General features: G+C 46.3%; 2 protein-coding genes across 3 annotated transcripts; one reads left to right on the forward strand and one right to left on the reverse strand.

The window, feature by feature from the left end:
- The first annotated feature begins 345 nt into the window (after positions 1–345).
- On the forward strand, positions 346–2,998 carry LOC117860023 (uncharacterized). Of its 2 annotated transcripts, none has more exons than XM_034743230.2 (4): positions 346–847; positions 1,269–1,469; positions 2,022–2,116; positions 2,199–2,461. In XM_034743230.2, the coding sequence occupies exons 1-4, from the start codon at positions 439–441 to the stop codon at positions 2,307–2,309; spliced, it is 816 nt and encodes a 271-aa protein (XP_034599121.1). In that variant the 5' UTR covers positions 346–438; the 3' UTR covers positions 2,310–2,461. The 2 variants fall into 2 exon arrangements, with proteins under 2 accessions (XP_034599121.1, XP_034599120.1); XM_034743229.2 differs by having other exon boundaries at positions 351–847; positions 2,203–2,998.
- Positions 2,999–3,645: 647 nt separating this feature from the next.
- On the reverse strand, positions 3,646–9,264 carry LOC117860022 (probable alpha,alpha-trehalose-phosphate synthase [UDP-forming] 9). The gene is made up of 4 exons (XM_034743227.2): positions 8,949–9,264; positions 4,787–6,845; positions 4,412–4,685; positions 3,646–4,318 (listed from the first exon to the last, which is right to left on the reverse strand). Exons 2-4 carry the CDS (start codon positions 6,766–6,768, stop codon positions 3,983–3,985), a joined length of 2,592 nt encoding a protein of 863 aa, XP_034599118.1. The 5' UTR covers positions 6,769–6,845; positions 8,949–9,264; the 3' UTR covers positions 3,646–3,982.
- Positions 9,265–14,136: the final 4,872 nt, after the last annotated feature.

Here is a 14,136-nt window from a genome sequence, read left to right on the forward strand (position 1 = left end):
CTGGCGGAGAAGGAGGGGGAGGGGATTAAGGTTCGTGTAGTGCGTGAGGTGAGGCCGCAGGGGTTATACGCCGTTACACGAGCCGTGGTCGTGCCGCCCGTTACATAGGCCGTGCCACAGGCCGCCCGACGTGCCGCATCTTAAGCCCAGATCTGGCCTGCTACGTCGGGCCGTGCTGGCACGGGCCCGTGTAACAACGGGCCAGGCCGTGCTGGTGCCGGGCCAATACAGTCCGGATCTCGTGCCGCCCGTTTAGCCCGGCCCATTTGGCCAGCTATAGGGGGGAACTCGTCTGCTCCGCTCCCACCTCGGAATTCGTACTAGGCAGCGGACCCACCCTCCACTCACGCTGCTTTCCCCACTCCCCACTCTCCCCACTTACCCCACTACCCGACCTCTCCGCCGCCCCGCCCGCCACCGCCGACGCGGAATCCCGCCATGGCCGCCGCCCACCCCCTCGCGATCCTCCTCCTCCTCCCGCTGCTAGCCGCGGCCAATCTCGTCCTCGAGGACGGCTATACGGTCACCACCTTCTCCGACCTCAACCCGCTCCCGGCCTCGGGGCCCCACCCCTACGCGGTCCTCCCGCGGCCCCGCGCGGGGGACCTCCTCCTCCTCGACTCCGCCGGCTCCGCGCTCTACACGCTCGCCCTCTCCTCGCCCGGCGATCCGCGGGGGCTCGCGGGGGGAAAGCGGGACGCCGGGTTCGACGACGGCGGGCCCGGGGACGCCGCCTTCGACCGCCCGCGCAGCGTCGCCGTCGACGGTGCCGACAACGTCTACGTCGCGCACCGCGTCCGCGTCGCCGGCCAACTCCATGGCGTCGTCCGCAAGGTGTCGCCCAATGGTGAGTGAGCGTGATTGCGTAAACGAGTTCGTCCGCCCCCTCCGTCTTCGTGCGTGCGTGCGTGCCTCGTTAGTCTAATCGTCTCCCCGCTAGCAGTTCCTCGCGTCGATCGTCAGTTAGGGCATTACCGTTTGGTGGATGTCAGTAGACTTGGGTCTCATTTATGTTACGTTTGGAATGTTAGGAACGCCTTTCGCTTTCCAAGTGAGGCCCCAGTGATTGCCTGGTTGGATTGAGATTTTGCCCAGAATTTTCCGGCAAAACATTTGTACGAGTAGTATGCAGTGGTGCCATCATGCCATGCAGAGTTAATCGTGCTTGAGAATTTTGCTACTTGGAAAAGAAAGCTGTACAGGCATTTTTGTTTTGATCAATTACTTGCTTTTTCTTCTGATTTCTTGCTACAATTTCTCGGTGCTAGGTTATACTACTACAATTGCTGGAGGCCTCTCATCAGGGCCTGGTCACAGGGATGGACCAGCGCAGAATGCTACCTTCTCTCCAGATTTCGAGCTTGCTTATGTCCCCAAGATTTGTGCATTGTTAGTTGCCGACAGAGGAAACCGGATGATTAGACAAATCAATCTAAAGCCAGAAGATTGTGCACGTGAGAAGCAATCAGGTAAATGCCGAATGGCTTCGATTTGTCACCTACCTAACTTATTGTGTTACTACTGCCACCTGTTATATGGACAAGATTTATCCATTATAGTGCTCCTGTCTTTCAATTTACTAATGCCACAGCCTGGGTGCAAAAAGGTTGGTAAAATGTACTTTATTCTTCCATTGTATATGAGTAGATTTCTTGATTATATGTGTTCTGCCTTATCTAGATGTGCATCAACATTTTTGCTTCCACTATTGAACTTGAATTTCACCATATTTAACTCAAACTGACAGAATGTTTAAGGGGTTCAATTATGAAATTTTGATTCTTTTTTCCCTCACCCCTCTTGTTTCTGGGCTCAAAACTTTTCCCCCTATGATCTATTAGCAAGGCCTGACAGCGTTATAGTTGGAACAGTGATACAATGTTCTGAAAACTCTCTGCTCCGCTGTTGGTGGAGAAAATTATAAATATAAACTACTCCACTGAATGGCCTATGTGGTTGCTGATCTTGCTAATGGTTCAGTGTTAAAGTTGTGACCAGATGCTCATCTCATAAATTTACAGGCTTGGGAACTACATCGGTTTCGGTCATTGCAATATTGTGTGCATTGGTTGGTTCAATCATTGGGTTCTTAGCTCGTCACTTTTACCCCGTCAATGTGAGTAAGCTTCTGCTTTCATTCTTACTTTCAGAGGAGATCATACATGCAGATATTAAGACAGTCAACCTGAAACATGTAGGCAGGAAATCTCCATCAATCACTTTTTCAGCAGGATACAGAAGCAATACCAGAGAACCCAGAGGAAGGCGACTCTGATCAGCTTCTGCGACATAAAAAGCGCAGTTGCTAGCTCCATGGCTTACACGCTCCTGCTTAAAGTGGTCAGAGTTAGTTGTGGTTATCTTGCCGTGGTGTTCCCTAGTGTTAGGTTACAGCGAGATGTTCCCCGTAAGCCATCTCGTCGTCCTGGGTTACGCAAGACTAGTACTTCCCCTAACATTGGTCTTCACAACAAATCTCCTCTTGCACCTACTGAGCAACTGGAGGATCTGATAAGCTTCGCTGGAGATGCCAATGATAAGGATGATAGTAGTAATGCCAATTGTCAGGAGGGTGAGGAGCCATCCTTTGAACGCGACTTGATGGGGCTTGTCTACACCCCTCAGGGCAGTGTTAAAAAGATAGATCACATGATCGAGGCCAACCTGGCGGGCTTTTCAGGTCATGAGGAACATAGTTGCTTAACTGTTAGTAGGTGTAGTATAAGCAAGAGGAGGGTGCATGGAGATAAATAAGGTTCTCTGAGCTTGAGATTGCCCGTCTTTGAGCATCCAGGAGGAAGAATGTCACCTGTGCCACTGTGTTGTGCCTGCTGCTGCTGTGACTAAATAAATTTATACTGCTTCAGCACCAGTGTTTGCCTTGTAAATAAGTAAAACAACTGTATCAAGTTTGTGGTCGTGGCATGTAATATACCCTCTACCCTGGGCATTGTAATTCCGTGTGATGATGGCTTGAATTGCTATTCTGGTGTGACAACTTCCTAGCATCCAGTAATGCGTGTGGTTGTTTTACATGACTGGTAAGATTCGTGTGGCTCGTCGGTACTGGAGTGTTGAAGCAACCGTAGATGTCGAACGATGTTTGTGATCTGATCTACGAACCAAATTTCCTGGCAGCAACCTGAGGTCAACATCAAATGTTGTTGCTTTTCAACAAGGAGAAATCCTTGCTTCTGAACGTACATGCCCTGAGAATGAGATTCTTGCTGCGTTATCGTACAAGTTTTAACGCTTCCAGTGGAAATTGAGGCATCCCTGTGAAAAGCAAGATTTCACAGGAATGGGTTCGATTTCTGTAGGATTGTGAAGAGATCCTGAAGTTCTAGCGCAGAGACTGTTAAAAGGATATATCTTCATACATATATTCAAGAGGCATTGGTGAGAAAAATAATGTGGCACATGGGCTTGCACAGCTCGCTAAACGATCGAAGCATCCTGGTATGTGGAGATTGAAAGCCTGTGTTGAGCAGTCGTAATCGTACTTCCGAGTAACATAAAGCTCTTTTTCTTAAAAAAAAATAAGCTCGTGAATAGAAATAACAGATCTTACGACTAGGGTGCTTATTTCTAAATTGTGAGCTAGCACATTAAGTCATGGAACAACAGTGCAATTTTCCCCAGTGATAGGTTTTAAAAGAACCAACAAAATCATCAATATAGCAGCATGAGAATAGATTCAGACAACCAATGGCTGCAGAAGCCAGAGGCTTGGTTTCACACAGCAAACCTCCAGCAACAGCCCTCCTTCCCTACCAAAATTGCCTACACATACATCACCTGAACCTTCAAAATGGCGAACTTCAGCTCGCATTTCTGCTGTTCTTGTAATGGTGACAAATCATGTCGGCTACTCTAGACCTCTGGACTAACACACCCTCCTAAAAATGAACCATTGAGAGACCGGAGACGTGGAATGTACATGCTTTGCAGCTAATAATTTTAGATAAATAACTGGTGGTGCCTACTCCACGAAATCGATTACGTCTCTGAAGGTCACACGTCCATGGCTGACATCCTCCCGCTGAGAAGAGCTGCGAGTGACGTTCTTGAGCAATCTGATTACTTCAGTGGTGTCATCGACGTAGTACTTCGCTTTGCTGGGCTTCTGGCCAACTGAGCAGGCAAAGACCTCTGGTACTGTGGGTGACAAGACTGTGTTGGAGGTCATACCGTTGATGCTTTCAAACATGTCCTCATCAGATCTGTCATTGCCGATGCACATCAGAAAATCAGGTGCCTTCCCGTTGTTGACCAATGAGCGAATCAGCTTGTCGACAGCAAGCCCCTTGCTAACTCCCTGTGCATGAGTTATGGGTTGTTCAGTTAGCACGTGATGTAGCCAACATGGAAGTGAAATAACAAAATGTTTAGAACAACGAAGGGAATATACCTGTGGTTTCACTTCTACGATATAATGACCGCACTTTACAACAACAGGCTCATTTGATAGCACCCTCTCAAGATGATCCTGTAGCTCCTTTGCTTGGCAGGAACCAAAATCATGGTCCGCATCCAGATAGTGCCATACTAGAGCACTTTCCTTTGGCTCTATGGAGGATCCATCAGTTGTCTCAGTGTATACCTTCATAACAGGTTCAGCAATGTGCTTCCATTCACGCTGTGTACGTGGATAGCTTGATTCCCATTCAGCTTCCTTGCTCCATCTGAAAACACATAAATAGTTTGTCATATATCCTGAGAAGTGAGAAATATAAGGGGTATAGAATCCAGCATGAAGCAACAATGATAACTTTCACTGGCATACCTGACAAAATAGCCATGTTCTGCAGCTATACCAAGCTTCTCACATGGAGAAAACCACTCATCAAGAGAATCTCGTCCGCGCCCGCTGACTATAAATACATTGTTCTTTGGGTCATTGCATAAGGTTTTAAGAATGGAAATGACTTCAGCACTAGGAGCTTTGTTGATTGATGACTGGGGCACAAGTGTACCATCGTAGTCAAGAAATATTGCTCTTCTGGAAGCCTTGTTATAACAAGAAACAAAGTGCTCCGAAGACAGCTTCCTGAAGCCAGGAGACAGAGCAATAACTCTGAAATTCAGACCAAACCCAATAGCCCAGCACCTTCGGCTATAATGATCTTTGCATGCTCTTTCCAGATCTTGAGCAAAGCTGCGTGCCCAGTAAGCAACATCATGAGTGCTGACATAGCGATAATGTTTTTCATGCCGTAGCCGTTTCTCAGACTCAGTCAAGTCAGTTGCATGGCACAAGGCGTCAGCCACATCATCGACACTCCATGGATTTACCCTGAAAGCACCACTAAGAGACGGGGAGCAACCCACAAACTCCGAAACAATAAGTGTGCTTGTGTGACTAGTGTCTTTGTCAAAACCTCTGAGCTTATCGATCTCCTCATTTCCCTGTCGACAAACAGTATACTCATATGGTACTAAGTTCATACCATCCCTCACAGCATTTACAATACAACAATCAGATGCAGCATAGAACGCAATCTTTTCATAAAATGGTATGTGGTGGTCAATTAGGACAACAGGATTGTAACCTGAAGAACCATACTTTCTATTAATCCTTTCAGCCACGGAGACAGTTTCTGTAATAGCTTCTTGCACATCCTTCCCTGTGCTTCTTGCTGGATTGATAATTTGTACAAGGACAACCTTCTGTCTAAGCTTTGGATTTCTCTCTAGAAGAAGCTCCAGCCCTAGCAGTTTCAGACTTATTCCTTTGAAGATGTCCATGTCATCAACACCTAACATCAGCATCTTGCCCTTATACCTTTGTTCGATTTCTTGAACCTTGCTAACAGTAGCAGGCAAATTTAAGACAGATTCCAGCCGACCAACATGGACACCCACTGAAAGGATCTTCAGGCTCACTGTTCGGCCAAAATATTCTATTCCAATGTAACCACGTTTTGATTCATAATGCAGGCCTAGCAATCTGCTGCAGCAAGAAAGGAAGTGGCGAGCATAGTCAAATGTTTGGAAACCAATGAGATCAGCATTGAGCAGCGACTTCAGGATCTCATCCCTTACAGGTAGAGTCCTGTAGATTTCAGAGGAGGGAAACGGGCTGTGAAGGAAGAAGCCAAGCTTTATTCGGTGTAACCTCTTCCTCAAGAATGTAGGAAGCAGCATGAGGTGATAATCATGAACCCAAACATAATCATCATCTGTATTGATTACTTCCATAACTTTGTCTGCAAAAAGTTTGTTGGCTCGGACATAGGCTTGAAACAGGCTGCGATCAAATAGCTCACCCTTATCAAGGCAAATTGGAAGCATATAATGGAAAAGTGGCCACAACTGCTGTTTACAGAAGCCATGATAGAACTGCTGCTGCAGGTCAGAAGGGAGAAAAGTAGGTATGCACCGATATTCTCTAAGAAGCTTCTGCGCAACTTGGTCCTGCTCACTAGGATCTACCTGAATCTTCAAACTGCCCACATACACAACATCAGTCTCATTCGAAAAACCATGTTTAAGTTGCACGAGTAGTGCGTCATCATCCAATGAGAAGGACAACTGTCCAGCTTCATCTCTTGTACAGTTCAGCGGAAGGAAGTTGGCAACAATTATTTTCCTCTCACTAAAAGATGCTGAACCAACTGAATCACCATCACTTCTTGTATCCCAATCAGGATCAGATATAATGCCAGGAGACGTTACAACACGAGGAAGAGACTTAAAAGGTTGCCGAAAGTCAAATCCATCTCCAGAGGTCATGTCTAGCAGATTTGAATATGATTTTGAAACCATGGTTTCAGTTTTCTGGTCACAAGACAACTTTTTGGGGCCTTCTTATCGAAATAGCTAACACTGTACAGTTTGAATTCCTGTGAAATAATAAACAGAGAACATTAGCAAACCATGATGAAAGGTACCATAAGACATTGTCATTTCTCAGAATACTATCAATGATAATGGATTAATCTTGGAATTGGTGTAATATACCTACTATAAAGAACAAACAAAACAGTGAAACAGATAAAGGATCATTAGCTAACATTCTGATTTCATAGAAGTGTATTTTTGCTATCATCACATCAACAATCACTTGTTTATGATGTAAAATACATAAATTGTTCATAAAATTCCACAGTGCATGGTAGCAAACTGCAATAGATTAGTTGCACACAGTACCTGAACTGACTGAGTTACTCCATTATTGCATTAGGAATTTGAAGTAATTAGCAATTAAATATGGACAATATCGACACAGAACCTCAGAGCATGGAAAAAGACTGCACATAGAGTAGTTAAAAATATAAAATGCAGTTTTTTAAAATCACGTTGGTTGCATTGAAAAAGAAAGAGAAGAAAGCACTTCATACAACTGTAGTAACACTTCACTCCAGCACAACAACGGCAACAAGAACAAAGATGATAGGCATGCAACAGTTAGACCTTGAGTCCTTATTGAGGAATGAGGATGCTATTCTACAACCTAAGCACTTGGAGCACAACTCCAGCTCACCTCATCCCCCCAAAGATCCAAAATACAAGCACATTTACTTCCGTTGAGGCCCACAACATCCATTCCAAAAAGAACTAATGAAACAACAAAATGGACCACACGCCCTTTCACGAAAACATAAAAATAGAAATACCAGGACCACCACTACAGTATCGCTACCACACCCCATCAGCATGATGCAACCACTCCCTCAGTTCAGTCCTCCCCCGTTCTTATCAACCACAACAACCTCTACAGGCTCACGCCCTCACTTGCTCACAGTACTTGACATCCCATTCCAAAGGGGTCCAGGAGCCATTATTGCGAGGCCTGTTTGGCAAGAAATGGCCTACACAAGATACTACTGAAGGGGGCATGGCCAAGCAGCCATGGGAACTTGATCCAGCACTCGATGCAACTCGTGCTGGCTGCTGAATAGTTGGTGCCAGTTGCAACATCGTGTTAACCCCAAGTCCCCAACAGCTTGCGTCGATATAATTCCGAGCAATTTATATCAAAAACCCAATGATGTACAGCTGTAACAACTCCATGGCTGCTCTGCAGATATACCACTACTTGGCATGGTCAACAAATTGGGGCAAACTATTTGTTTTTCTGATCAAAATCGAATATATAGCACTGTAGCCTTGGAAAATAAGATGTTCTACTGGTGAAAAAGCTTATATCTATCTTACATATGACTAGTTGCTAGGTGAAAAACTACCCGTGTAGATCAACTTTTTTATAGCTAAAATGCAGAATAACTGAAGTAAGACAGGTACACATCTGACATCGAAAATCTGACAATAACATAACAACAAGTAATGTGCCTAAACATGAACTGAATCTAAACCAGTGGTTGATTTCTTGTGCGAAACTAACAGAGGGCGTAGAAATGAAACTTGAAAAGGATTGGGTCAGGAATCCTAAAATTTAGTCTAACTGAGAAACAAAACGCCACGACGGGCAGACAGATAGAAGAACAATGCAACAACGAATACTACCCCTGTATACACGCATACGCCCGTCCTTCGTTCGAACAAATAAAAACGCCAAATTGACCGCAGTGTTTCGTACGGAAATGCAGTAACTACAGATCAAAATGTTTTAAGGCACAAAAGCTAGAGAATGTATGATAGGAAAGTCCTGAAGCATATTGTAAAGAAAGCATCAAAAAAAATTCCAAAGGAAAAAATCCCCTTTTTTCACAATAGATTTCATTGGATACTAACGATGGCCAAATCCAAATCAACTTACCACCCGATAAACGAGGAGAAGCAGATTGAAACCACACGCGCCGAACCAAACAAAAGAATTTAATGGCATCCCTAAACCAAAATCGCCGCTCCAAATTTAAACTATGAATGGGGGTCAAAACTGCTCCCAAGATCGAAACTTTCGCAGCCCTACGCCGCCGCAACGAACAACCGGGAAACACGAAAACAGCAACGCAAAAGAAATCTCAGAGCAAGCCGGCGCTTACCGAGATCAAACGCGACGTGCTCGCCCTTCACCGGCCTACCCTTCTGCTTCCCCCTCCCCTTCGCCTCCGCTTCCGCACCGAAATTCTTGGTCCCCCCAGGCTCTCTCTCTCTCTCTCTCTCTCTCTCTCTCTCTCTCTCTCTCTCTCTCTCTCTCTCTCTCTCTCTCTCTCTCTCTCTCTCTCTCTCCCTCCCTCGCTTGCTTCTCTCGCTCGCTCTCCTTCTATGAGAACATCAAACCGGAGTCGACAGGGATAGGGACAGGGGCGAGGTCGCAAGAAATGTCGAGACAGGGAGGGGAGAAATTGCTCTGCGCCTCGGTTTTTTAGGCAAAGGTTTTTGCGGGGGAGGTGAACCCTCAACTTACCGTAGGAAGGGTATGAGAGAGAATGGGTAACTCCTGCCCCCAGGGTTTGCCGGATTTACCCTTTGTGCCATCACGGATAGGATAGGGCTTCGGTTGTTTATTTTATAGCTAGTATATGTACAATGGATAAGGGCAGGATTGACCCTTTACTTTTGGAATGGTGTTTATTATTTCAAAGATTTGGGATTTTTTTTCCTTGTGAGAAAATCTGGTGACAGCTTGGGTCTTTAAAGATTTCGGATTTCGATCATTAATGACATCCTTATTCTTGGTTTATGAATTCGACAGCTATTTGTGTACTACACTCCAACCTAAGTTAATGAGTCTAGAGAAAGAAGTAATGTTTTATGATCTTTGAAATTGATTTTTTATCTATGACATCTTTTTAGACGCGCAAGGGTTGTATATCTATTTAGTATTGAAGATTAACAGTTTTGCTAAAAACCCGACGACATTTTTTGTGGGTTTTTGTTAAATTATTTTAAGAGGTATTTCATAATAATATAACCTTGACTTTTATAAATATACAATATTTTGGAGATGATGTGGTCGTCCAAAATACGATGGCTGCAATTTAAGAAAGCTTCATTTTTAATTACATTTTATCCTAGGACGCTAGGAAGATGTCTTGGGTACCATATCATGTGTATTGTACAATAATTCACTAAGGCTACTCCTAATGAGGAGTTTCACGAGGTTCCATTCTCATTAATTAATATGCCACATAGGATTTTTTAATGACATGGCATGAAATGAAAAAAGAGGGGATATTTAACTATTTGCCATCGTTACGGATGTCACCTCTTCAAAAGTCATACTTAAAATGGCACCTACATATTTGCCATCTAGGTGCCATTTCATCCGTAACGATGGCAAATAGTTACATTTTCAAAAAAGAGAGAGGGAACTGGTTTCATCTGGATGAAACCAACTATACACGAATACCAACTCTCCATGATCATGAAATTAAATGCGATTTTGATCCTATGAAACCACACCATGAAATTATGCATTGGAGAGGGTAGTTTCATACACCATTTCATTTCATTCTTGCTTATGTGGCTGTCTTAGAAACATCAACATGAAACTTTCCATTGGGGTTAGCATAATACTCCTATTATGCAAAAGCTGATACTCCATCTCATACTCGCATAAAAATCCTATCCATGGTGTACATTAAATATATCCTGTTGTCTCTACATCATGCATCCAACCAAAATTTCTTTGAGGATAAGCAAGAACCGAAAGTGCTAGCTATAGCTTAGCCTTAGTTGGTCAAGATGGAGTAATAATAACTTTGCTTTCATGCTAACCTCTGATCTTTAGGGTGCCATGATTAATAAAATATCACAAGACCGGTAGGTGCATTATTTATCTTATCCTCCATTGGTAGATGGTTATCTAGTTGGACACTGCACTTGTACAATTGGAAGAAATCCCAGACGGGACAGCGACAACTTAACATTTGACCAAACAGCACGACAACAAAGGATAGGCGACAAGTATACAGGGACCAAACTTCTGATGCTGGTTAAACTTGCGATTAAATTGGCAGCTGATACATGGTGTCATCAATTATGTATATGCTCTATCCGGCCACAAATATTTCAGATTTTGATTACAAATTATAAAAAACTACAACAACAACTACTGGGCAAAATTGTATTTTTAGAGACTGCCACTATCAAGTCATCCCTTATTTACGACCTTCGTCCGTATCCATTGGCACATTAATTCCTAACTTATCTGCCATGAAATACATACGCATTTTATTTCTTACTAATACGAGGGGCAATTCCCCCGAATCCATCCATCTTTTTCTCCCAAAAGTGCCAAATCTTTACCTCTCCCTCTCACTAACGATCGAAATCGATCGACCGGTTAAAAAGCGAAGATCAGGACGAGATTAAACTAGCCAAATCTTCTTCCCCCACATGGTTTAGACTTTTGGCAAGTGCAGTGCGAGCGTGCATGGCATTGGTGCATATACAAGCATATCCCCATGGTCGCCCCACCACATCCCAACTCCAATTAATTAATTTAATCAAAACTAATCCCGCACCCATAATCAACCATTACTTTATCAGTAGCGAGCCAAAGAGGAACTCCAACAACACCACTAAATAAAACAAGACCGGAAGGAGGAGGCCTTTTGAAAGTAACAATAGTATATTCCAAGGATATACGCACCCAGCCCGGCCCATTTCTCCGCCATCTCTCCGGTGGCACCCTCCGTAAATACGACCTAAACCCGTGGGCCGGGTGGCGGAACCGGGGAGTGGATAGCGTTAGTTAAAGCCGCGGGCCCCGCGGGGTAAAGCGCGCCAGCTCAGCCGCGCGCGGCGGTGCCGCACCCGAGGCCACCGACACGTGCTGCTGCGGTGGGACCTGGGCCCGCGTGTCGGGGAGGGAGGGTAGGACGCGTCGTGGTGCGCATCGGGTTTGACCGGTTACAGCTGGAACGCGCGCCGCGCCCTGCCCGACTGTCCCCGGCCCTGTCGCGTCTTTTCGAGAAGGCCGGGCCGGGAGGGTGGGGGCCGTGGCGTGATTAGCGCGCGGTTAGGAGGGCAGAACCGGGATTAGTGGGGGCAGTTAGTAGTAATTTAAACCGGTGGGCGCCGCGACGACCCGGCTCCAGGAGCGTGACGCGGGGGCGGGACTGCGCGCCGCTGCCCGACCACGCGACGTCCGAGCTGGCACCAGCAAGTGGATAAGGCCTCGGCGGTTTTTAGCAGCTCGCCCCTCGTATGTTTCGGGTTTTCCGCACTCCTCCTCCTCCTCCTGGGGCTGGCCGGTCGCCTAGGTCGGGGCCCAGCTAGCCTCTAGCCTCGCCTATGCCTAGGGGCCTGTTTGGTTCCCAAACTCCTAACTTTAACACTATGTAAAAAGAAGATTCTTATCACATCAAACTTACGATACATACATTGAGTACTAAATGTAGACGAAATCAAAAACTAATTGCACAGTTTTGTTGTACTTTGCGAGACGAATCTTTTGAGCCTAATTAGTCAATATTTGAACAATAATTCACAAATACAAACGAAACGCTACAATATGCTACAGTGCTACAATAGTGATTTTGCATCTCCAAAGTTGGGCAACATGCCTGTTTGGTTCCTCTTGCTAAACTTTAGTTGCTAAAAGTTGCTAAACTTTAGTTGCTAAACTTTAGCAAAAGTTGTTTGGATACTCTTGCTAAAAGGTATTTTATGAGCTGCAAAAGGACCTATCTACCATTATTAAAGGTGCGCAGGAGGGCGGAGACAAGCAATAAATGAGGGGTATATGTTGTCCAGCCCACCTTTTAGGGCCTGTTTGGATTGAGGGTGTTGAAGTTTAACACCCTAGTTTTAACACTTTTTAACACTTTGAGATCCAAACAGATGTGTTAAAACTTAGGTGTTAAAGTTGAACACCCCAAAAACTTTAACACCTCAAGGGGATGTTAAAAGTTGTTAAACTTGTTAAAAGTGGTCCCCCTCTTCACTTTTTCCCACCATTGCCCCCTTCTCTCTCCTCCCTCTCTCTCCGCCGGCCATAAATGACGGGGCAATAGAGTCATTTCCCATCAAATGGTGTTAAAGTTTAATACACCATCCAAACACCCCAATGTGTTAAACTTTAGCACTCCATTTGAGAGTGTTAAAATTTTAACACTTGTTAAACTTTAACATGAGGTATCCAAACAAGCCCTTAGTAAGTTTTAGCAACAAAAAACTTGCTAAAGTGCTAAACTTTAGCAACTCAACTTTAGCAAGTTTTAGCAAGGGTGTTTGGCAGTTTAACAGCTAAAAGTTGCTAAACTTTAGCAGGGTGGAAGTAAACACCCCATAAACAAGGCCTAGAAATGGAGACGAGCTGGTAGCTGGTGGACTCCGCCCTAGGTTCCATAGGCCTGTCTGTCCAGGCATGGCGACGCTGTCCGGCTACAGCAGCACCCTCTTTCCGGCAAAAGTCCACCGGCGCGGCGCGGCGCGAGCTCGCTGTGGTCGCCGCCGTGGCCACGTCGCGCTAGCCGCTAATGCTCGCGATCTTTGGCGGGCCTCCCCTGCCGGATCGGACATGGCATTTGGCCGGTAGCTGCTATCGCGACGCGGCCGCATCCGGCTCCGGCGCCGTGCGCCGCCGCCGCCGCCGCCGGCGGCGGCCTCACGGGTTTGAACTTTGACAACCTGGCCTGGCTCGGTGGCTCCGGTGCACTGTGCTGCGTTGTGAAGGATACAGGAAGTGATGCACTGTGCTGCCGCCGCTGCTCTCTGCTGTGCCTGTGCGCACCGAGATCTAGAGAATTTGGTGTGGCGCACGCGTGCACGGTCGAAAGGCACGTAGACGCACACGCGCCTAGACACACAGAACACAGGGACAGAGAGACGAGACACCGAGACAGGGCTCGTGCGCGAGAGATGCGCATGCCCCGCGAGTAGTGGGACTGCCTGCAGCCACATTGACTGCACACACATACTACTGCAGTGCAGCTACAGCTGGCAGTCTGCGCGAATCCGATGCCGTACACCTTCGAATTGAAGCGGGGGAGAAGGACCGCGGCCGGCCGGCCGACGCGTGCCTGTCGGTGACAAGCACACGTCCGGTGGCCCTGTCGGCCGGCGCCCGGCGGCGAGGAGCAGGGAGTGGCAGCCAGTTGGTTGGCCGAGAGCGAGTCGCCAACCGACCGTGGGGGTGCTTGCCGACAACGTAACGGGATCGCTCTTGCTCATGCAATGCAAGCAACGGAGTCGCGAGTTCGACGAGACTGGGACACCGATAGAGAGAGCACGCTGGCCTCGAGAACCACCGGAGCGATTTCGGGAATCTCACAGGGTCGT

Source organism: Setaria viridis, chromosome 6 (assembly GCF_005286985.2).
Source record: "Setaria viridis chromosome 6, Setaria_viridis_v4.0, whole genome shotgun sequence".
Classification (NCBI taxonomy): Eukaryota; Viridiplantae; Streptophyta; class Magnoliopsida; order Poales; family Poaceae; genus Setaria; species Setaria viridis.

Bases quoted from the DNA above. Each gene is read 5' to 3' on its own strand.
- LOC117860023 (XM_034743229.2), top strand. From the start codon at position 439: ATGGCCGCCGCCCACCCCCTCGCGATCCTCCTCCTCCTCCCGCTGCTA. The intron at 848-1,268 runs GTGAGTGAGCGT...TCTCGGTGCTAG, and splicing joins CCGCAAGGTGTCGCCCAATG to GTTATACTACTACAATTGCT. The intron at 1,470-2,021 runs GTAAATGCCGAA...ATAAATTTACAG, and splicing joins TGCACGTGAGAAGCAATCAG to GCTTGGGAACTACATCGGTT.
- LOC117860022 (XM_034743227.2), bottom strand. From the start codon at position 6,768: ATGGTTTCAAAATCATATTCAAATCTGCTAGACATGACCTCTGGAGAT. The intron at 4,686-4,786 runs GTATGCCAGTGA...ATGTGTTTTCAG, and splicing joins GAACATGGCTATTTTGTCAG to ATGGAGCAAGGAAGCTGAAT. The intron at 4,319-4,411 runs GTATATTCCCTT...ACTCATGCACAG, and splicing joins TCGTAGAAGTGAAACCACAG to GGAGTTAGCAAGGGGCTTGC.